The sequence below is a fragment of the Crocuta crocuta genome, unplaced genomic scaffold (genome assembly GCF_008692635.1).
Source record: "Crocuta crocuta isolate KB4526 unplaced genomic scaffold, BGI_CrCroc_1.0 scaffold3, whole genome shotgun sequence".
NCBI classification, from domain to species: Eukaryota; Metazoa; Chordata; class Mammalia; order Carnivora; family Hyaenidae; genus Crocuta; species Crocuta crocuta.
Window position 1 is genome coordinate 6,097,344 of NW_027529934.1, and position 25,219 is coordinate 6,122,562.

General features: G+C 38.2%; 1 protein-coding gene across 1 annotated transcript in view; it reads right to left on the reverse strand.

Annotated features, from left to right (window-relative positions):
• The window catches only part of ACBD6 (acyl-CoA binding domain containing 6), a 194,754-nt gene that overhangs the window by 22,140 nt on the left and 147,395 nt on the right, over positions 1 to 25,219 (reverse strand). Inside the window, exon 7 of the mRNA XM_077763114.1 lies at positions 3,831 to 3,861. Within this exon, the coding sequence (XP_077619240.1) occupies positions 3,831 to 3,861 (31 nt within the window). The remainder of the gene's footprint in view (positions 1 to 3,830; positions 3,862 to 25,219) is intronic.

The following is a 25,219-nucleotide window of genomic DNA, read 5'->3' on the forward strand; positions in this document are numbered from 1 at the left end:
TTCAGGTTTTCTATTTCTTTGTTTATGTTTACCTTCTGTTTAGTTTTTCTACCCATTATTGAAAGCAGGGTGCTAGAATCTCCAACTATTATTTTTGAATTGTCTATTTTGAGTTTTTCTTTACGGGGTGCTCCAGGGTTTACCACATACATGTTAACTTCAGCTTTGGATTTATATTTGGCTTAGTTTCAGTGATACGTAGAAACATTACTCCCATATACTTCTATTCCATTTTATCTCTTTTGGTGGTAGTAATGTTATCTCTGTTTTATAAATTAATGTTCCAAATCCAACAATACATTATTATAGCTACTTTAACATCTGAGGTCCTTTCCTTAGCCCACCTAACGATACTTTGTTACCAAATGATAACTTTGTTCTTGTCCACCTCCCTTGTGGTGTTATTGCGAAATATATTATACTTCTATAGGTTATGGGCCCAATAGTACATTATATACATATATTATTTAGATATTCCTTGTTAAAATCAGTTAAGGAAAGAAAGGATAAAAAATATGCACTTATACTGTCTTTTATAATTACATATATATTTATGAGTGTTCTCTGTTTTTTCATGTAGATCTGAGTATCTTTTAGGTCATTTGCTTTTAGTCTGAATATTTTGCTTTAGTATTTCTTGTCAGGTGGGTCTGCTAGCAACAAATTCTGTTTTTGTTTATCTGGGAAAGGTTTTATTCCCTCTTCATTTTTGAAAGACAGCTCTGCTAGATATAGATTATAGATACAGATTCCTTCTGTATTGTAAATAGACATTCAAGGTCAGAACACAGTGGGATAACATATTCAGAGTGCTCAAGGAAAAACACTCAATCAGGACAAATTGTCCTACAGACCAGCCCAATCAAAGTGTGGTTTCTTTAAAGGTCAGTGTTTGATATTTGTTCTGATTCATGAAGGCTCCTCCCAGCTGTGGCATTCTCTCATTCTCTCCACAATTCTTGAGAAGACCCTTAGCCTTGAACTTCTCCAGGCTCTGCTGCAAATGAAGTCAGTTCCTTTGGGAAGAGATTAGGAGCTGCTTTATAGCCTTCTCCCCCAACCCAGACAAAATCCCTGAGCCAGACTCTGAAGCTGGGAGTGTGGACAACAGCAAGCTTCTCTTGAGTGATCCCCTCCTTCCCCTGCTCTAGGAGTTGGTGCTGGTGGCAGTACGGGGATACTGACATGGAACCACCACCTCTCAAGTCAGGGCAAGGGTGATCACGGCCTCAACAGTCTCAGTGCACCACAGCAAAGCCTCCATTTCAGGATGGGATCCTGCGCAAAGTAAGGGATTCCCCATCTCTTACCTATACTTGACCAGGGCTTAGTTCTTTAAAATTTATTTTCTATCTTAAAAAAAAATTTTTTTTAAATATTTATTTATTTTTGAGAGAGACAGATAGAGCACAAGTCGGGGAGGGGCAGAGGGAGAGGGAGACACAGAATCCAAAGCAGGCTCCAGGCTCTGAGCTGTCAGCACAGAGCTCGACGCAGGGCTCAAACCCACGAACCATGAGATGGTAACCTGAGCTGAAGTCAGACACTTAACCAACTGAGCCATCCAGGTGCCCCTATATTCTATTTTTTTTATGCTAATGTTTAAGAATGCAATAAAGAGAAGTCTAGGTGGCTGAGTTGGCTAAGCATTTGACTTGATTTTGGCTGAGGTCATGATCTCATGGTTTGTGAGATTGAGCCCCACGTTTGGCTCTGTCCTGACAGTGCAGAGCCTGACTGGGATTCTCTCTCTCTTTCAAAATAGATAAATAAACTTAAAAAATCCTAAGCAGGCCATTGTCCTAAGCACTTCATGTAGATTAGCCTATTACGTGTTCAAAGCATATCTCTGAGGTAATTATTATTCCTGTTTCACCATGAGTAAACAAGTACACTGAAGTTAAATAATCTGTCCACGTTCAGGAGTAGAACTAGAATTTGAGACCAGAAGTCCGGCTTAAGATCCTGGGGTCTTAATGACTTTTCTGTATAGGTTTCTTTATGTTGCATTCTGAGTACTGAATCTTCTCAATCTTTTTTCTGCATCTGATTTGACCAAATGGTTTTTTTCAACTAATTTGTTAATGTGGCAACCTACATTAATAAATGTTTAAACTGGTAAATCATCTTTGAATTCCTAGGATAAATTCAACTTCGTCACATCTTTAAAAAATACATTGATGAATTTCATTTGCTAATATTTAATTTAGGATTTTTACATATATGTTCAAAAGTGAGACTGACTCACAAGTTTCCTTTTTTGTGCTTGTTTTGGTACCCAGGTTAGTTGGGGTATGCATTTGGTGATATTTCAATCTTCATTATCAGGCTGATAAATATAGTTAGCATTAACAGCTAGCCCAATAGTTTAGACTCCTAGACTATTCAGTGAGGTTCCTAACATCCAAGCAAATGCTAATAAGCAGTGGACGGAAATGTCCAGGGACATCTGGGTCATTTATTATTGAATAGAAGTCCAGGATGACCCAAACCGACGAAAGAGCCTAATGTATTCTGTCCCCAAAAGTCTAAAGGGGGTTGATCCTTAATCTAGTTTAAATTTTGATGGTTGTCTTTTATTCAACCATATACACAGCCAAATAGAATAAAGGTAGGAATCCTTTTAGTAAGTACTTTATTTAAAAACTATCTTTTATCTCACTGAATCTACCCAGTAGTCTTTAAAAGCCATATCATTTCCATCTTACAGATTAACTTCTATTTTACAGATTCGTTAGTTAAGTGAAGATTACCTGACTAAGCTGATCAGCAGGTAAAATTTGTTAAAAAAATCAAATCTAGTTTTCTTTACTTCAATTACATCAAGAAAGTATGTCTTGTAGGAGAGATCATAGCTCCTACAGTGACAAGGATTAGTGTCTCTGTTGTCACTGAGAGTACCGAGAATGAAAAAATGAATTTTCAAAGGGGGACTGGAGGAGCCTCCATTTCTGTTGATGGTACAGAAATGCTCTATTTACTAAGAATGTTCCCATAGAATTTTAATATACCTCCACTGTAGAAGTTATTAATCTATTTTTAAACAAAACATTACTGTGTCTCTGCTAATGACTAGACACTTGCTTTTTATTATTTAAAAAAATTCAAGTATAATTAACACGTAGTGTTATTTTAGTTTCAGATATACAATACAATGGTTCAACAATACTATATATTTCTCAGTGTTCACCAAGATTAAGTAGTCTTAATCCCCTTTATTCATTTCACCCATCCCCCACCCACCTCCCCTCTGGCAACCACCAGTTTGTTCTCTGTATTTAAGTCTCTTTTTTTCTTTGTTGCTTTCTTTTGTTTCTTAAATTCTTAATTTCTTAAATGAGTGAAATCACCTGGTATTTGTCTTCCTCTGACTGATTTATTTCACTTAGCATAATACCCTCTGGGTTCACCCATATTGTTGCAAGTGGCAAGGATCTCATTCTTTTTTTGTGGCTCTGTAATATTTCCATGTGTGTGTATACACATACATATATACAGAAGACCACGTCTTCTTTACCCATTCATCTACAGTGGACACTTGGGTTGCTTCCATATCTTGGCTATTATAAATAATGCTGCAGTACACTTAGGGGTGCCTATTTTTGAATTAGTGTTTTTGTTTTCTCTGGTTAAGTATATAGTAGCAGAATTACTGTATCACATGGTAATTCTATTTTTAATCTTTTGAGGAACCTCCACATTGTTTTCCATACTGGCTGTACCAGCTGACCAGGTGTGTTTCTAAGTACTACACAGGGCTGGACAAAATTGGAATAAACAAATAGAGATAACTTGCAAATATGATTATTAATAAGTTGCAGACATCTTACCATAATGTAGAGCTGTTTGGCCTTCATTGTCCTGTAAAAGAAACAAATAACACATTTTAAAAGTCTAAGTTATTGCAGAAGTATGAAAGTACACAAGCTATAGCAAATATATCTGATTACCAAAGTTCTAAAGGTTTATCAGATGCAGTTCTTTGAGCCTCACAGTAACTCTTGGCCAAGCTCTCCCTGGGAGAGTAGTAGAGTGTTGAATGGTAACTTGTGCACTGCAGTAGCTACAGCAGAGTCACAGGATAACCAGATTGCAGATATTACACCAAAGGGAACCTCTCAGAATGTGGTAGTTTGATTACCCAATTAGTGGCAAAAAAACCCTCTGATACTGTGTATCATTTATCTTGGCTAGTATTATATTTTTTCTAAGTTTATCCCCAAATGTATTTGAGAAGTCTGTGATTTCTCAAAAGTTAGCAGCTTTTCAATCCCCTTTCAAATATTCATAAATTCTAGACTCATAATATTAGGTTTCCTACCCAGAGCAAATACCATAAAGAAATGTGATTTCAGGGGTGCCTGGGTGGCTCAGTCAGTTAAGCGCCTGACTCTTGATTTTGGCTCAGGTCATGATTTCATGGTTTGTGAGACTGAGATCCACGTTGGGCTCATGCTGACGTGTAGAGTGTGCTTGGGATTCTCTTCCTCCTCCCTCTCTCTCAAAGTATATAAACGTAAAAAAAAAAAAGTGATTTCCAAGCACACAAAGTCCTAAAAGTTATTAAGTCCAAAGTTCCCATAGATAACTCCAATAGTTAATTTTTTTTATTCTTTTAAAACCAAGATATTCTAACTATATATATATATTAATTTTAGCACATATACATGATTTTTTAGCAACACTGCCTCTTTTTTTTTTAATGTTTTTTTATTTTTGAGAGAGAGTGCATGTGTGTGCCTGGTTGGGGAAGGGACAGAGAGAGAGGGACACAGAATCCTGAGCAGGAATTGAACCCATGAACCATGAAAGCGTGACCTGAGCCAAAGTCAAGAGCCAGATGTTCAATTAGCTGGGCCACCCAGACACCCCAGCAATACAATACGGCCTCTTATTAGGTTGAGAGTTTCCTTCCTATTTTATTTTCTTTTTGCCTAAATTCTTTGACTACCTAGACGAACTGGATTACAATATTGCATTTCATCATATCTGATTGTTTAAATCAGGATGACCTGGTAGAGTAACACTAAAAAATACTAAAACAGTACTAATAATGCTAAATAAGGTCTGTATGGAAGAATAAATGCATGAACATACTCAAGAAAATGGAGGCCTAGCAATTCCACTTCAGGAAATGTATCCCCTAAGAAACATGGCCCCATCCTCAAGTGTTCATGCTAATCAATGGCATGTCATTTGGGTCTACTATTTATCTACCTTCTCAAAGCCAGAAGTGGGAGTTCCACCCTTGATTTCTCTTTTCTTCATCCCCTAGATCTAATCAATCAACAACCCATTCTGGTTCTACTTCCAAAAGAGACATCTTCATTTCTCTTCGTCTTCATTGCCTCCCCCCTACCACCCACTGTAACGTTAAAATCCTAACTCCCACTACCTCAGACTGTAACCTTATTTCGAAAAATAACAGGGGTTATGTGTCTATAAAGCAAGGAATGCCAAGGATTGCCAGCAAACACTAGAAGCCCAGAGAGGCAAGGTGGGCTCTCTCCTATAGGTTTCAGAAGAAGAACAGCCCTACTAACAATAAATTCCTATTTTTTTTAAGCCACCTAGTCTATAGTGCTTTGTTATGGCAGCTCTAGCAAACTATTACTCCACACCTCAGCACAATCCTCCATCACTTCTCACTTGGACTGACACATGCCTTCATGTAGGTGCCCCTGCCCCTCCCACTGCTGGCCCACTCCAGTGTATTCTTCATCCGGCAGTGAGTGACCTTTTCAAAAGTTAAATTAGATCACATCACTACCTTGGTTTAATATCCTTCAACGGCTTTCCATCACTCTTAGAATAAAGTACAAACATCTTACAGTAACTCAGGACAGGAGTTCTTAAACTTTCTGATCTCAAGGCCCTTGTATAGTAAGTCTTCAAAATTACTGAGGGGCGTAAAGAGCTTTTAAATCTATCAATATTTACCACATTAGAAACTAAAGTTGAGAAATTTAAAAATCATTACCTATTACAATAAGCAACTTAATTTCTTTAAAAAAATTTTAAAATAGTTTATTGTCAAGTTGGTTTCCATATAACACCCAGTACTCATCCCCGCAGTGCCCTCCTCCATGCCCATCACCTTTCCCTCTTCCCCACCCCCATCAGCCTTCAGTTTGTTCTCAGCATTCAAGAGTCTCTCATGGTTTGCCTCCCTCCCTCCCCCCCCATTTTCCTCCTTCTTCTCCCCCACGGTCCTCTGTTAGGTTCCTCCTAATCCTCCTATACGTGCAAACATATATCTGTCCTTCTCTGCCTGACTTATTGCGCTCAGCATAACACCCTCTAGTTCCATCCATGTTGCTACATACGGCCAGATTTCATTCTTTCTCATTGCCATGTATTCCGCCCATTTCTTCACTGGATTATTTGTTTTTCAGGTGTGGAGTTTGGTGGGTTCTTTATAGATTTTGGATACGAGTCCTTTGTCTGGTATGTCGTTTGCGACTATCTTTTCCCATTCCGTTGGTTGACTATTAGTTTTATTGATTGTTTCCTTTGCCGTGCAGAAGCTTTTTATCTTGATTAGGGACAATAGTTTATTTTTGCTCTTGATTCCCTTGCCTTTGGGGATGTGTCAAGTAAGAAATTGCTGCAGTGGGGGTCAAGGAGGTTGTTTCCTGATTTCTTCTCTAGGGTTTTGATGGTTTCCTGTCTCACCTTCAGGTCCTTTATCCATTTTGAGTTTATTTTTGTGTATGGTGTGAGAAAATGATCTAGTTTCATTCTTCTACACGTTGTTGTCCAGTTCTCCCAGTAACTTAATTTCTTAAGTGAAAATATATTTTCCAAAAGAAAGGAAAACACTGAGAAGAGTGACGTTATTTTACATTTTTGCAAATCTCTTTAATGCCTGGCTAAGTAGAAAATAACTGGACACTCATAGCCTATTCAGCATCCAGTCTGTGTGACACCATGTCATGTGGGCTCTGGAAAACGCCACTGCGTGCTCATGAGTGAATGAGTGCACAAAAGGGCAAACAGTGTCTTAATGTTGTTATGAAACAGTGCTGACTTTCTGGACCCCATGAAAAGATCAGAAGGACTCCCAGAGGTTCCCATTCTACAGTTTGAGAACCCCTGGGCCTAGGAAATCCTGCCTAACTTTCTAATCTTATCTCATGAAATGCTGTTCCTTCTGTTCTCCACATGACTGTAGTCTTCCTCATCCTTCAAGTCCCAGCCTCTCTTTCATCCACGTGGAAAAGTCCGCCTTCACTGCTTCCCTCAGTCATCTGTTATTCTTCAGTTCAATCCCCTGGTTGTTTCTTTCATAGCACTTATTACAATTTATAGCTTAAAAATGTATTTATCTGTCATCTTCATTTGATTATGGGCTCCATAAGAGTAGGTTCCTTGTCTGACTTTTTGACTGTTACGCCCCTAGTACCAAGCACAGTATGTGGCACATAGTAAACACTCAAACATTTCACTGAAAGAATAAATGAATCATGGATCTGTATACATATTTATCTGCCAAGGATGTTGATGCTTACATTCATTCATTAACAAACATTTACTGAGTACCTATTATGTGCCAGGCACGGTTCTAAGTGCAGTAAATAAAAAGACAAAAATCTCCTAGTTTTGGGGGAGGGGGACACAGAAAATAAATGAAAGAAGTAAAATACACAATATGTTGGATGATAATACATGACGTAGAGAAAAGTAAAGCAAGAAGGGATAGGGAATGCTGGAGGCAGGGTACAATGGGTTTCAGCTTAAAATAACATACTCAACGCAGGACTTACTGAAAAATTACTGGGGGTGAAAAACCTGAAAATGGTGAAGTGAGGGAACAAGCTGTATGATTATCTGGGGGGAAAGCAATAGAGGGGGTAAGATGAGCAAGGCCCTGAAATGGTCATGTGCTGGCATGTTTCAGGAACTACAAAGGGGCCAGGGTGTGACAGCAGCAAAGTGAGCAAGTTAGATTAGTAATAGGAAATGGGGTGTGAAAGGTTAACAGAGGGCCACATGGCATTAGGCCTTGTAGGCTTTTATTCTGAATTTAGTAAGAATCACTGGAGGGTTTTAAGCAGAGGAGTAACTTGACTTCATTCATGGGTTAGGAGGATCATCCTGACCACTAGGCTGAGAATGGACTGAAGGGAAACAGAAAGACCACATAGGGAGCTTATTTTAACCATCTGGCTAAGAAATGAGGGGGACTTGGGCCAAAGTGCCAGAAGAAGGCAAGGTGAGAAGTGGTCAGACTCTGGTCATATTATGAAGGTAGAAGGGACAGGATTTGCTGACAGACTGGGTATTAGTATAAGAAAGAAATTAAGGATTTGGCCTGAGCAACAAAGATATAATTATCACTCACTAAGATGGGAAAGGCTGGGGTCAAGGAGGTTTCAGGAGTCTGGTTTTGGACAGATTAACTATGGGATGTCTATCAGATATCCTAGGAGAGATGTCAAGTAGGCAGTTAGATATATGGGTCTGAGGTTCAGGAAAGAGGTATAGACTGGAGATATAAATTTGAGATTTGTGAGCATATATTTAAAGTGCAGAGCCTGGATGAGGTCACCAAAGAATTGGGTAGAGAGAAAAGACTGAGCTCTCGGGCATCTCAAAACAAGAGGATAGGCAAAGGGGCAACCAAAGGAACTGAGAGGGGACTACTAAAGAGGAATGAACCAAAGGAACAGAGAAGGCCAAAAAGGGAGTAAGAAAATCAGAGGAGTGTAAGGTTCTGAAACATAAGACAATAAATAAAGTATTTCGAGAAAGAGTGATCAATTATGCCAAATGCTGCTGATAGCTCAGGTATGGTAAGAACTGAAAAGTGATCGCTAGAGTTGGCAAAGTGGAAGTCAGTGGTTTTCCTGACAGGAATTCAAAGAATGGTGTATATGGACACCTCATACAAGTGGGCCCAAGAGCTAGTGGGAAAGGAGGGATGAGAGCACAAACAACTCTTCCACGTAATTTTGCTGTAAAGAAGAATGAAGTGGGGTGGTCGTTGGACAGCTAAATGGGGCAGACATAGCAGCAATTCTTATAAAGCAGAGAGGGAATACTGATTATGCATAAAAGGATATGTGGACTAAGATCCTTGAGTAGGGCGGGATGGTACATAAGCAGAGGGGTTGGTTTTTGGAGCACAGGTAGTGCACACACACTCAGGAAGGAAGGGGGCCTATAATATAAGCACAGACTCGAGGAGGTGGGCAGATGTGATGGTAAGAACTTGTGGAAGTTTTTAAAAAAATGACTCCTTTCCTCAGTGAAGGGGGAAGAAAAGTCATCAGCAGAGAATGAAGCTGAAGAAGGAGGTGTCTGGATTTTGAGGAGAGAAGAGGAAGTCTAAAAGTTATCTCACAGGGTGGGAGAGTTAATGAAATAAGGAAATGGGAGTGTGAGAGCTGGGCAGCACTAAGGGCTGACACTCAAATGGGCAGCACTTGAGATTAATGGTCATAACTCTGAAGCGAGCACAGTTTTGTAATTTTCTCCTGGCATATTTAGCTGTGTAGGTGCAGACAAGGAAGGGTAGGAGAATTAAACACCTATTTTCTGAAAGCCTATATATGAGGGCCACAAAGATAGCAAACCAGTTATGTTTTTTGTGCTCATGGAGCTTATAATCGAGCTAACATACTACAAAAGAGAACAGCAGAAGCATTTCAGCAGTCGCCTGGCTACAGTAGGATATACTTGTGTGACAGAATACCAGGCAGCCATCACATCACAAAATACATTACATTATGTATCTATGGATAAGAGAAGATACACATGATAAATAAGTAAAGTAGGTTATAAACCTACGTACAGGATGATCCTATTTTTAAAATTTTAATGTTTATTTATATTTGAGAGAGAGAGCACACGCCAGGGAGTAGCAGAGAGAGACACATACACCGAATCTGAAGCAGGCTCCAGGCTCTGAGCTGTCAGCGCAGAGCCCAGTGTGTGGCTTGAACTCACCAACTGTGAGATCATGACCTGTGCCAAAGTCAGACGCTCAACCGACTAAGCCACCCAGGCACCCTCATTTTTGTTTTTAAAATGTGTTATCTACCTATAGAAAAAAAGATAAGGAAAACATCAAAAGTGATAAGGGGTTACCTCAAGGCTGAAATTAAAGATGACTACAATCTTTTTCTTTACATTTATTATTTATACCTTTACAAAACACCTTAATATTATTGTTAACTTTTTAACAAGAAAAAGTTACTGTTCTTTTGTATTTTCTCTGAATCTGAATACCATGTAAATGTTTACATGTATTTTTCAGTGACTGTAATTATTACTTAGCTCTTGCCAGTAAAAACTGATAAACCAACTGAAATCATAGCTACTTGCAAGTGGCTCACAATTACAAGCATGACAGGGTTACCTCCCATACATTTCTTGTTTGCTATGTTCCTCGGATCACCGTGTCTAATTGGGGGCTTTTGTGTTCACATGCTATGGGCTGAAGTGTTCTAGTGTTTAATGTAAAATGTTGAGAGCTTTGATCTTTCGAGCATGTCCATCCAGAAATCAATTAGAGCAGGGACATGAACCTAAGAACCATGACTCCAATCACAGAACTGATTGGCAAGTTGGGAACAGAAAGAATGGAGGACAACCAGCTTGTTGTTCTAATTCTATTAGCTTTCCTGTCTTCCAAGAGTACTAGAGAAAGGAATAGGCTTTAAAAAGACATCAAGAATTTTCCTCAATTCTGAGTTGTTTTGTATGTCTAAGTGCCTTGATATGTCTAAAGGATAGGTTTCTGGGTGAAACGATGACAGACGATTATTTTCCATTACTCGCTAGTCATATTGCAGTCTTTAGGGACTCAAAGGCAAATTCTCCTTTTATTCTTCTTTTGTATGCCTAGCACATAATAAGCACTTAAGAAATGTTCAATCAATGAACTCAATGGTAATGACTCACTAATATAAAGCTCGCTCAGTTTTTAATAATAGTTAATAATTATTTTAAATCAACTACTATAATACTCTTACTATTATGTTTTAAATAAAACACATTATCTTGTATTTGCAAAATCTTTACCTCCGCTATTCCCTTTTGTGTATTAAAGTGGAATTTGTATTAAAGCAAGAATATGACTCTAAACATTTTTTCTTGGTAACTTCAAAACAGGAGATAGGAAACCAAACCTTAGTCTTTATAAACATTCTGTTTTAAAATATATTACAAAGAATAAATGGAATTGAATGTCAAGAATGAGTAAGTGAAAGCTTTTACTCATCTGGTTTACAACTTATATCAGCTAATTTTTTAAAATTTAAGTTGATTAAATTTTTTAGTTGTTTCATTTCAAATGACCACACCAGAAAAGGGTTGTTTGTCATAGTTATTTATGCCTTTCCTTTCTGTTTTAGCTTAAAACAAATGCTCAAGTTTAATAAATATGGAGTTGTTATAAACAGCAGCAAAAACAATTCCAATAAATTAAAATTGGTTATACATTTGAAATCTTTGTAAGGGATTATACATTAGGGTAAAATAAAAATACTCAGTTGAATTAAAATAAACAAAATCACATAATGAAGTTAGAGTGGAGAAAATTCAGCCATGCTTAATAATTCAGACTACAAAAGCATAGAAACGTGTGACCCTCCACTATACCTCCATGTTCTGTTTCCAAATCAACAATAAAAATTCAGAAGGAATATAAATGAACGACAAAACAATACACAAAATTTAAAGGCCCAGACTCTCAACTAAGAAAAGGAAAAATGTGCCCACAATCCCATTAAATGATTCTCTACCTTTACCTTTGAAACGGAAGAGAATCATAAAAGCTTCCTTCCCTCTGGCCTGTTTCTCTGTTCTGACTCTTGAAGGAACTCAAAACTATCACCTACCACTCTAAGACTGGACTCAAAGGTAGTCAGCCACTCTGTTTTCAAACTTTCACTAGAACCTTGAGCCTTCCCAATCCTTTGTCTCTCTCATTCCCTCTTTAGCTTGTATTATTTGTGAATATGTGTTCTCTTGCTCTTTTGAAAGTGAGGATGATGGCATAATTTAACCTATGAGACCCCATTACCGTCATCCCTTTTATCTAGCACAAAGTTCTGCATAAAATTAAAGTGAAATAAGACTAAAGAAAAATAAATGACTTGTAAGAAAACCAGATATAGTTATACCTCACTAGTCCAAGGACTTGCTGTTTAGTGTTCTCAAGTACCTGGAATAGGGTCCACAGTATGGAGGAAAAATGTTGATAAGGACCACATTAAACATGCTGTGACCAGCTGGCTCACTGTACAGAAGGATTCTTCTCCTTAGTTTGAAAAAGCAACGAAGGTCCAAGTTGCCTATGAGCTATGAGATGCAACATGAAGTGGAAGAAAGCTGGAAAGTGAAAAGTGAAGGAAAACAAGGAGAAGAGAAATGGTCAGAGGACCAGCAGAGCCTAATGGTAATTAGGAGGAAGAATGGGGGCAGCAACAGTAGCAGCCAGCAGAAATGAGAAGCTGTGACAGAGGTGGCAACTTGCAGACATCGTAGACCATGGAGAATAGCTAGCCATAAAGTGGGCTGGGCTGCATGCCAACCAGTAGATTTTAGCAATCTCAAGAGAGAAAGAGAAGCTTTTTAGCCCTATGCTTCACACTGTCTATAAATACCCAAGGTACAGTACAACAATTTAAGAAGGAGGCAATGAAGTATAGAATATATGTTAGAAAAAATTTTTATAGAAGATCAGCTAAAAAATAAACAGAATATAAATGTTCAGCTGTTTGAAACCCATACTAATCTAAAATGTTTAACTTTCCAATGGGTGCTATGATAGTTATGAGTTACTTAGAGTAAGGAAAGGAAGAGAAACAAACACTGGCTGAATACCTATTGTATGCCGAAACTTTTATAAACATTTCTTTTGATCTCTCACAACAACCCTATTACATAAGCAGTATTATTCCCATTTCCAGTAAAATGAGGCTCAGAGAGATTATATAAAGCTGGCCCAAGGTCCCAGCTCTTCTGACATCAAAATCCACATTTTTTCAAATATACCGTGCTACTGAAAATAAGAAAGGGGAAATCAACAAAAATAAATAATTTTTTATTAAAAAAAATTTTTTAAATGTTTTTATTTATTTCTGAGAGAAAGACAGCGTGAGCAGGGGAGGGTCAGAGTGAGGGAGATACAGAATCTGAAGCAGGCTCCAGGCTCTGAGCTAGCTGTTAGCACAGAGCCCGACATGGGGCTCAAACCCACGAATCGTGAGATCATGACCTAAGCTGAAGTCAGTCGCTTAACCAACTGAGCCACCCAGGCGTCCCTGTTGCTCCTTTTTAACACACACACACACACACACACACACACACACACACTCCCCCTAATCCATGGGGTCTGGCTCTACTTTATCCACTTATTCTTCATTACAAACACCTACCTAGATTAAGTTGTTTCTGCTACCTATCTTTGTCCCCATGTCCATGGCCATCAAATTATTGTCTGGCATTTACAGCTCACGACAGGCCACAGTTCCTTCCTGAAGAAGTCTCTGACTATTGTGGCTCTTACCAATCTCTCCTCTTTCTCCCCCTTTACCGCTCCCAAAAGTACTTTCAGAGTATCTCTCATTATGGCAAATGGTTACAATCTGGCTTGTAGCTGTTCTTGTTATTTAATGCATTTTTAATTGTCTCAACAGTAAGCAACCTGAGGGCTGGGACCATGGTTTATACTTCTTTTGTGTCCTCTAATGTCTTGTAGCATTTAGACCATGGAGTAAGTATATAACAAAAATATCGGACTTAAACGTAATAATCTCAGCATTGTCTTCTTATGTTTGTATTGTTTTTATTCCTATGTTAGTCTGTATACTAAATTCTAGTAATAACTCTCTTACCCATGATAAACAATTCCATGAAATAGAACATAGATGACTTGTACTATCTATTCCCATACAAAACTGAAAATAACAAAGGGGTTTATTCTCAATCTAGACATCTCTGTATCATTCTATGACTTACATTATTTATCAGGCATCCCTTAAATCTGGGTGTTCTGTCAGTTATCTGCTAATTATTAAAACTTCCTGATAATGCAACGAGATATTACTTCACACTCATTAAGATGGCTACTGTCAAAAACAGAAAATAATACATGTCTTGGCAAGGATGTAGAAAAATTGGAAACATTGTGCACTGCTGGAGGGAATAGAAAATGGTGCAGTTGCTGTCATGTGGCAATTCCTCATAAAATAAAACAATTACTATTTGATCCAGCAATTTCACTGCTGGGTATACGCCCCAAAGCAGTGAAAACATGTACTCGAATAGATTATTTGCACACCAATCCTCTTGGCAGCATTATTCACAACAGCCCCAAAGCAGAAACAACCTAAATGTCCATCAACAGATGAATGGGTAAACAAAATGTGGTATATATGTACAATGGAATACTACTCAGCCTTAAAAAGAAATAAAATTTTGACACATGCTTTATCATGGATTCACCCCGAAGACATTATGCCAAATGAAATGAACCAGCACAGAAGAACCAATGTGGAAAAAGTGTTCCATTTATCTGAGGTATCGATAGCAGTCAAATTCATATGAGACAGAAAGTAGAACGGTGGTTTGTGGGGACTGGGAAGACAGTATGGAGAGTTCATGTCTAATGGGTACAGAATTTCAGCTAAGGAAGATAAAAAAGTTCTGAATATGGATGGCGGTGATAAACGCACAACAATGTGAATATACTTAACGCTACTGAACTGTTTACTTAAAAGTGGCTTCAGATGATTAATTTTGTGTTATGGACATTTAATTTTTTTTCTGTTAATATTTAACCCACAAAGCCAAAAAAATTCAATGATGTTTTTATTCATTCCCTTCTGGTTACTGTATTCTTTTTTTAGCTCTATTTTGAAGAGCCATTTTTATGAATTTAAATTTTCCCTCAAATTTGACTTAGTTCTGAAATGTCTAGACTAATATTAAGTGGAATGAAACTCTAGTGGCCTTGTTGTCTTTTGCTACACAGGGAAATGCTTCAAGCTGCTTGGGAATAAGCTGTGCTAGTAACTTTTAGTAACTGACTTCAGGTTTGTTTTATTCAACTACAGGCATACCTTGGAGACATTAAGGGTTCGGTTCCAGACCACTGCAATAAAACAAGTACTGCAATAAGGCAAGTTACATGAATTTTTAGTTTCCCAGTGCACATAAAAGTTATGCTTATATGGTAGTCTATTAAGTTGTACAATTGCATGTCTAAAAAAGAAAGTAATTAATTTAAAAATACCTGATTGCTAAAAAATGTTAACCATCAGCTAAGCTTTTAGTGAGTTGTACTCTTTTTGCTGGTGGAGGGTCTTACCTTGATGCTGACAGCTGCTGACTGATCAAGGTGGTGCTTGCTGAAGGCTGGGATGGCTTAGGCAATTTCTTAAAATAAGACAACAGTGAAGTTTGCCACTGACTAGCTCCTCCTTTCATGAGTGACTTCTCTGTAGCATGTAATGCTGTTTGATAGCACTTTACCCACAGAATTTCTCCCAAAACTGAAGTCAATCTTCTCTGACCCTCTCATTGCTTTATGTTTATGCGTTAAGTTTATGTGTTACTGTAAATATTTGATTGTCATTTCAACAGTCTTCACAATATCTTCATCAGAAGTAGATTCTATCTCAAGAAACCACACTCTTTGCCCATCGATAAGAAGTAGCTTCTCATTCATTTAAGTTTTATCATGAGATTTGCAGCCATTCAGTCCCATCTTCAGGTTCCACTTCTAATTCTAGTTCTCTTCCTATTTCCATCACATCTACAGTGACTTCCTCCACTGAAGTCAAGAACCCCTTCTTGGAATCACTTCTTCCAAACTCCAGTTAATATTGATATTTGGACCTCTTCCCATGAATTATGAATGTTCTCAATGGCATCTAGAATGAGGAATCTTTTCCAGAAGGTTTTCAACTTCCTCTGCCCAGATCCATTGGAGGAATCACTATCTATGGCAGCTACAGCCTTATGAAATGTATTTCTTAAATAACAAGACTTGAAAGTTGAAATTACTCCTTGATTCATGGGCTGCAGAATGGATGTTGTGTTATTAGGCATGACAACAACATTAATCTTGTTTGTCTCCATCAGGAGCTCTTGAGTGACCAGGTGCATTGTCAATGAGCAGTAATATTTTGAATGGAATCTTTTTCTGAGCAGTAGGTCTCAACAGTGGGCTTAAAATATTCAGTAAACCATGTTGTAAATAGATGTGCTGTCATCCAGGCTTTGTTGTTCCATATAGAGCATAGGCATAGATTTAGCATAATTCTTAAGGGCCTTAGGATGTTTGGAATGGTAAATGAGCACCGGCTTCAATATAGTCACCAGCTGCATTAGATCCTGACAATAGAGTCCGGCCTACACTTTGAAGCTTTGAAGTTAGGCACTGTCTTCTCGTCTCTAATTCTTTAAGTCCTAGATGGCATCTTCTTCGAATACAAAGATATTTTGTCTTACTCTGAAAATCTGATTAGTGTAGTAGCTATATTCATTCTCTTTGCTGGATCTTCTGGATAACTTGCTGCAGCTTCTATACTAGCACCTGCCGCTCCACCTCGCACTTTGATGTTATGGAGATGGCTTCTTTCCTTAAACCTCATGAGCCAACCTCTGCTAGCTTCGGACTTTACTTCTGCAGTTTCCTCACCTCTCTCAGCCTGCATAGAATTTAAGAGAGTGACAGCCTGCTCTAGCTTGAGCTTTGGCTTAAGGGAAGGTTGCGCCCGGTCTGATCTCTCCAGACCACTCAAAACCTTCTCTGTAATGGCAGGAGGGCTGTTTCAATTTATCATTTGTGTGTTCAGCAGAGCAACACTTTTAATTTCCTTCAAGAGCCTTTCCTTCACATTCACAACCTGGCTAACTGTTTGTGGCACAAGAGGCCTAACTTTTGGTCTATTTCAGCTTTCACCAAGCTCTCCTCACTAAGCTTAATCACTTCTAGCTTTTGATTTAAAGTGTTGTGACTGTGTGCGATGCGGTACTATTCCTTTCACTTGAACATTTAGGGCCATTGCAGGATTACTGATTGGCTTAATTTCAATACTGTTGGGTCCTAGGAAATAGGAAGACCCAACGAGAGGGAGAGAGGTGGGAAAACAGCCAGTCAGTGGGGCAGTCAGAACACATGCAACGTTTACTAAGTCCGCCGTTGTATATGGGCATGATTTGTGGAATCCCCAAACAGTTATAAGAGTAACATCAAAGATCACTGATCGCAGATCACCATAATGAATATAATAATAATGAAAAGCCAAAATATGACAATGAGACACAAAGGGAGGAAATGCTGTTGGGAAAATGGTGCCGACAGACTTGTTTAATGCCACAAACCTTTGATCTGTAAGAAATGCAGTATCTGCAAAGTGCGGTAAAACGAAGGGCAACAAAATGAGGTATGCCTGTACTGTGAAGCTATTCTACAATTCCATTAGGTTTACTAGAGGCACTTCTGTGACTTTTTGGCTTTAAAGTGATCTGTGCTGCTAGTTAGTACTAACAGCAAAGCTTTGGTAAAATGGGCTTTAACTTTTAAAAATTCTATTCAATAAGCCATCATATATTTGTATTTGTTATTGTTTACTTATATTCACAATTAACACAGGGACTAACAAAAATTTAGAAAGAAAAACATTTTTGTACTTTTTCTGTGTGGCAGAAACTATGCTAGGCCTTTTCACATATATAATTTAATCCCCACAGAAACCATCTGAAGTATATTATTATACAAACTTTACAAAAGTGGAGATGAGATTCAGAGAGGTTCTGTAATTTGCCTAAGTCACATAATACGTTAAGCAGTGCAATCCTAATTTGAACCTGGATCTTTCTGACCCCAAAACCCACATGGGAACATCTAATAGACTATTAGAAAATACAGAGTTCAGAAGAGAGGTCTGCACTAGAGAAAAGATTTGAAAACATCAGGCCAGAAGGAAAACTGAAATCACAGGTGTTAATAGAATAGAGAGAATATATAGAGAGAGGTGGGGTGAGAGTGGAGCCTGCTATTTAAAAAGAGCAGACAGAAGAAAATGAAGCTGATAAAGAATGATCCAAAAAAAAGTAGGGGAAGGGGGTGCATGGGTGGCTCAACTGGTTGAGTGCCCGACTCTTGATTTCGGCTCAGGTCATGATCTCACGGTCTGTGGGCTGGGCCCTGTGTCAGGCCCCATGCTAGCAGTGTGGAGCCTGCTTGGGATCCTCTCTCTCTTCCCTTCTCTCTGCCTCTCCCTTGCTCAAGCTCTTCCTCTCTCTCAAAATAAATAAACATTTAAAAAGTTAGCCTGAAGCCAAAGGAAGAGGGTATCAAGGAAAGAGTGGCCAGTAGTATAAAAAGGTCTCACTTTCTCTGAGAAGCAGGAGGCAGAGACAAATGGTTTTCTTTGCTATGACAGTCACATCCCTTCATGCGCATTTCTTTTTTCTTTCTTTTTTTAAAGTAGGCTTCACACCTGTGCAGGCCCAATGAGGCGGCTTGAACTCAGGACCATGAGATCAAGACCTGAACTGAGATCAAGACTCTTAAGATCAAGAGTCAGATACTAACCAAGTCTGAGCCCCCCAGGCGTCCCCCTTCACGTGCATTTCTATGACGGCAGTCATCCCATTGTGTCACATGTGTGCCTGTCATTCCAGGCTGAGGTGCAGTTACCCCTTGGAAAGGGTTCAGTCATATAACTACCTACTGGGTCTATATCAGAGCTTACTATAGCAAATCCTTAAAAACTTACTGAATCAATGAGCCCAAGGCTACTTAAACCTAGGAGGTAGTATTAAACAGGACAGAAAGTGGAGTCCCTGCCTTAGGTTCAGAAGAAAAGACTCTGGTTGACAGTCCAAATTCCTGGATGTGAGGCTCTGCTCTAGCTAACTTCTTAGCCCTTCTGAATGTCATTTACCTGACAGGACCTTTTCTGCTTAGCTGGATTCCTGGTTCTGATCTTCATGGCCAGGACTGCCCTATTTTACCTATAGTTTTAAATGCTAGATAGAAATGCTAAATATTCCAAAGTAATATTGGATGCTGAATGGTTGGGCAAGGGAGAAGATTCTCTAACAGGAAACGAGTCATTATAAAATCATAGTATTACTGGTAACTGTGACAGTAATTACATTCACTGGCCTTACTAATTCTACCAGAATGTGACTGTCCTTTTTCCCCACAGAGGCATATACACTTATATGAAATACATACTTCATAATGGAACCCAGATTTATTGAACTCTAATGATTTTTATTATGAATAATCCTATGTATATTTCTATTTTAAATTATATTGGGGTGGCTGGGTGGCTCAATCAGTTAAGTATCCAACTTTGGCTCAGGTCATGATCTCACAGTTTGTGAGTTCGAGCCCTACATTGGGCTCTGTACTGACAGCTCAGAGCCTGGAGCCTGCTTCAGATTCTGTGTCTCCCTCTCTTTGCCCTTCCTCTACTTATGTTCACTTGCCATCTCTCTCTGTCTCAAAAATAAACATCAAAAAAATTTTTTAAATTATTTATACTTAACTGTACAGTACCTATTGTGTTTTAGGGTTTGTAGCAGGCCAAAGTTTTTTCCTTAGCGGACTTGGATTGATCCTCACCCTCTATACACACACCCTTCTTTGCTCTACTCAACTTTAAGGTCAAAGTTACATTAAACTTCATTGTATCTAAGCCAGATAATCAGTATTTTTCTAACAATATGAATATTCTATGTGCTAGAAAAATCCTAATGATTAAGCGAAGACTTCCTTCAATGGAGCACAGCACTTAAAACTGTGACATAGCATCCTGGGAGTTAGAGGCTGGCCTCATTTTACGCAAAAGATTTATTCCTGAAAAGTCAGGAGCACCTCGAATCATTCTTTAAGTGCAAAAGAGAATTATGGCATTTGTTGATAATCCCTTTGAGCAGATTCTGTTTACACTTGATCTTGGCCAAAAGGCTGAGAAGTGACAGTAGTATCTTTTCATACGGTGACTAAGTATCCTTATCAGTTAGGTAAGGCACAATGGTGCAGTGGTATCATTCTCAACCTTTAAGTATTCATATCCCCTTCAGATAAACAAAAGGACTGCATGCCCTTTAAAGCATTTTTATAAAAACCTTTTCACACATATACATAAATAGAAAATACGCACTTCCATGTACCCATCTTCCAGGTGCAACAACTGCAATGATTTTGCTGTTTGATTCACAAATTTATTCCTTTATTCTTACTCAAATAATTTAAAGAAATTCCAGATATTATGCCACTTCCCCCTATATATCTCAAAATGAAACTCTAAAAGCATGGGGATATACTTCTTTAATCACCACAGCAAAGTTTCCTCGTTGTTTTAAAACTGCATTTTTACAGTCGATTTGTAGGAATGAGGATCCAAACAAGATTATGTGTTACATTTGACCGTTAGATCTCCCAAGGAATTTTCCATAACAGAGTTAGTTGTTCACCAGAATGTCTCACGGTTTAGATCTGCCAATTTTCTTTCTCCTGATGTCTTTCACATCATTATCACATGTATTTTTAAATGAGGTTTTGTTAGATTTGGGTTCAACACGCTTTGGTAAGAGTACTTCCTAAGTCGCACTCTGTGCCTCCTCCTGGAAAGGGACCTTGAAGAGCAGACAGTATTCGAGAGAACTGGAACAGATGTGTGACAGGGAAGGGTGGACATTACAGGCATGAAAACAGGAGCAAAGGCATAGGTGGCAATAGCTAAGTGAGGTGTTCAAGGGAAGAAACTACACCCACTAGAGGTAGGTTTCAATACCGTCACGGCACCGTGTATACACACCATACACACAGGTGCCCCTGCACTCGGCCCTGCTGAACCAGCATTTCTAAGGATACAGGCTCAGATATCTTTATTTTCTCAAAGTTCCTAAGGAAATTCGGATGCTTTGCCAGGCCCAAAACCCACTGGCCTGGAGAACAGTGCGCATATAAGGAGTCTGTTCTTGGTATGTCAAGCTCATTCCTGTTTCAAAGATTTGGGGCATGACTAACAGCCAATTCCTTCCACTGGAGTCTCAGTTTAACTACTCCCTCCTCAGTAAAGTTCTACTTGATTCCTCCATTCAAAGCCCCCAACCTGCTTTATTTCTTAGCACCCGTCTGCTATTGTTTTACTTGTTTGTTTTTGGTATGTTTCTCTCACTATAATGTACATTCCCTAAGAGTGTGGACCTTCTCTGTCTTGTGTAATTACCGTGGTAATTCCAATGGTTAGGAGAGGCTTGGGCATATAAAAGATGCATGCTAAATATTCACAGAATGGATGGATAAATTTGGAGAATGGAGGGATAAATCTGGCAGAACTAGGGATTTTTTTCTGAACACTCGTGTGTAATGTAGATGAGAAACAATAAAACTATCTTTTAAAGCTTGTCTTCATTGAGATTGGGAGAGTAAATACTTTCTTTGAGAATTTTCTCTATGCCATTTTGGATATTTTGCTTTATGATAGCTCAGTAACCTTGCTGTTTAAATGGAAAATTTTGGGACAGCATTTCATAGAAGATAACTACAACTCTGAACATCTATCTAATCAGTTCAATAATAATTTCCAAATGTACTTAATGGACTATTAAATCAGTAATTAGAAATCAAATTTTGCTACGCTGCAAAAGATGTCAAAATTATGTATGCTCAGACTGATATTTTAAAATTAAAATTTTATTTAATTAGCATTCCTCAGAGACATATTTTAAAATTAGAATTTTATTTAATTAGTATTCCTATAATCTATATTAAAATTTATTTGTACCTTGCTGACTTATAAAAATATAGGCAGGGCAGGGTAAATATACAGAAGTAGCTCCTGGAGGTTAACAGAATTCAAAGACATAAACCAACCAAAAAAAAAAAGGAGGCCCGGCAGAAAAAATGACTCAGGGTTCAAGCAAAGCAAAAAATATTAATAAAGTGAAAAAAACTTTTATATAAGCTATTTTGTGGGGTGTCTGAAAACATTCCTTCCTTTCACCCACACTTTTGTGAGTTAAAGTTAATGGATTTCTATTGCATTCCTGTTGTCACTATTGCCAAATGCTTTCCTATGGATGAGGCAGATACCTGGTTATTTAAGGAGCAGGATAAATGGGCCAAGACAGCTTTCCCTATCCCCAATTCACCAGGGAACGTTTGAGAATTCCACCTGACATGAGGACAGCACTGTGCTCTTAAACAATCTGCAGTTTGATCCGATTGTTCCCCAGTGGGGGAGGTAGGCCACAGCTCACTCAAGAGTCATTGATTGGATTAACAGCCTAATTCCCAACAGATGAATAGAATACTGATGTCTTGTCAGCCCAGATCACAAAAGGAAAACACAATCTGCTTCTACAGCTCAGAGATTTAACCCTCTATTTGCCCTGAAGCTACAATCTCTGTTTCTAGTACTGTAATTTCTTCAGAACTATTTGCCTATAAACATTACCGAATGGTGGTTTTATCACCAACCACATACCTTCACCCTCTTTCTTTTAGGGTAGTTTTAGAAAATATTTAAAAACATGGAAAGATTTTTCCCTCAGTGTCCCTGCCCACATTAGTCCTGTGATCTAAATTGTTTCTTGGGTTTCCCTTAAGGAAATAATAAATAAACTGCTTTCTTTTGGACTTCATAAAATAGGACATAGCATGTGGGAAAAAAAGTAACAAAATCCAAGCATTCAAAGATAAAACTATTCTGAGTTATTTTCCTGGAATAAGCAACTGATTTTATTAAGGGGAATGAATGATTGCATCAAGAGGAATAGAGTCTCAAATGTTAGCTTTAGTTTATTCTCCTACTCAAGCTCTATCTCCCAGCCCTACTGTAATTTAATAATTTTTGTGTATGGCTCTACAATAAAGAATCAAATTTTAAAAAATCTTACTTCTGATACAGGTTTGTTAAAAATAAGAACAAAAGACTTCATTCAAGTCGCCTATTAGAACTGTGTGACAGTCAGTTGAGAACGAAAACAATGATGGTGGTCGCTAATCTGTTTACTGTACTAAGCAATGTACAGGTGTTCTCTTATTTAGTTCACCCAACAACCTTAGGGAGAATCTCATTTCACAAATGAAGAAACTGAAGCTTAGTTAGGTTAAGTAACTTTGAGGTCACATGATTTGTCAATGGCAGAGCCAGAACTTAGGTGAAGTCTCTGGTTCCAAAGCTTATGCTCTTCAACACTACTGGGACTTTATGGGTTTCTCTGTATGTCTTCAGATTTAGACAGAGCTTTTCAGTATTCTGAGGTGCTAAAATTAAGATTCAGCCATCTCTTAGAATATGTTATTATTCTTTTCATAAAACATCTATCTATCTATCTATCTGTCTGTCTATCTATCTATCTATCTATCTACACAAATATCCCCTATTGGCTTTTCTTTTTCTTTAGGACATTTTTTTAAAAAAATATTTTTATTTATTTCTACGAGAGAGAGAGAGAGAGACAGCGTGAGCAGGGGAGGGTCAGAGAGAGAGGGAGACACAGACTCTGAAGCAGGCTCCAGGCTCTGAGCTGGCTGTCAGCACAGAGCCCGACGCGGGGCTCGAACCCACAAACCGCGAGATCATGACCTAAGTGAAAGCCGGAAGCTTAACCGACTAAGCCACCCAGGCGCCCCTAGGACATTTTTTTCAAGGATTCCAAGACAGCCACCCAAAGTTAGCCATGTCAAAACAGAAATCTTTTTTGCCTATGACTCTGAAATAATATTCAACTTGTATCCTTTATCTTTCATATTGTCTTTCATCAAGTGAGCCTGGTTGAATTCTCCTCTGCACTGTATCTCTTGATTCTTTCTTTTTCCACAGTGATGGATCCTATCCAGGTCCTAACCTCCTAATCCACGAATTCCTACAAGAGCCTCCCTAATAATTTATCTGGTCTCCTGTCCCTCTTGCAAGCACTGTCCTAAGCATGCTATTCTTCTATTTAAAACTCTGAATCATATTCTAATTGTTTTCAAGTCAGATAAGAATATCTAACTAAGGATTTCCCTAGCTCTGAACAGAATTTGGCATACTGTGATGGTTTTAAAAATTAACGTTGTATATGAAGGAAGTTTAGATCAGTGCAAATATGAGAACGTATTATATAATGAATATCGATTGTTTATATTATTAGTACTATAATATTACATGAGAATATAATCTAATTCTTAAGGGTAATACATATTTCCATAATAGCCATTTTGTTAAAGGCCATTTTTAAAAAATAAAAATTACAGCAAAGGGAATGTATTATTTTGGAAAGAGGCCAGGAAAAAGCTCAACTAATACCAATTAAAAATAGTCACAAAATATGGTGTAAAAGATCTTTATATAACCTAGTGTCTCACAAAGCTTTCTTAATTCAGACAGGTTTTTCTTTCAAGAAATCAAAAATTTACACTTGTATATGATTTTACAGATAACTGTCATATAGACCAAATTATTAGAAACTAACATCATGAAGTAAGTAGGACAGGCATTAGTAGTTCCATTTTATAAATAAGGAAATTCAAGTTCAACAGGGTTAAATGACTTGCTCAAAGTGGTATGGTAAGTCAAACAGCGGTAGGATTTAAACTTATGTCCTCTACACAAATGGAATAAATTAAGGAATGGCAAGTTTTGGAATTTCAGTGTTTAACTCCCACTCTTAGATCACAAGTAACAGTTATCACTGAAGGTGAATAATAAAACATTAGCTACTAGTATTTTGGCCAAGATTCCTCCTCCACCTCCAAATAATGTTGTCAATGTTCACTCAGTTAATCATGAAGAAATACAACTGAGAAAGGACCGTCTCAATAACTGATAAGAACTTTATGCTAAAATTAAACAATCTAAAGTAAGTGTTTAGAAGGTACAAATATCAAGAACACATTCTGAATCAAGGGAGGTCCTATTAGAGGTTCCAAAGAAGCTGGAAGACCTTCAGGAGGATGACCCCCAAAGAATTCCTTTCCCCGGTACTGGAAGAAGGGCAACCGAGCCAATGAGGAAGCAGAACTACTTCCCTGCATGGTAAACACACAGGAGCATTTCCGCAGTGGTGAGAGTCACGATGCTCTACCACCACGAAAAACAGCGCATAAGCTCTTGTGAGTTTTGTTCCTTTATGCTGGATGAATCTTGAGTGCAGAGGAAATTTGCAGAGCCCTCAATAAAAAAAGCTAGGGAGGTGGCAGTGTTTGCACTGGATGCCCTGCTTACGTATGACATCGTCAGCTGAC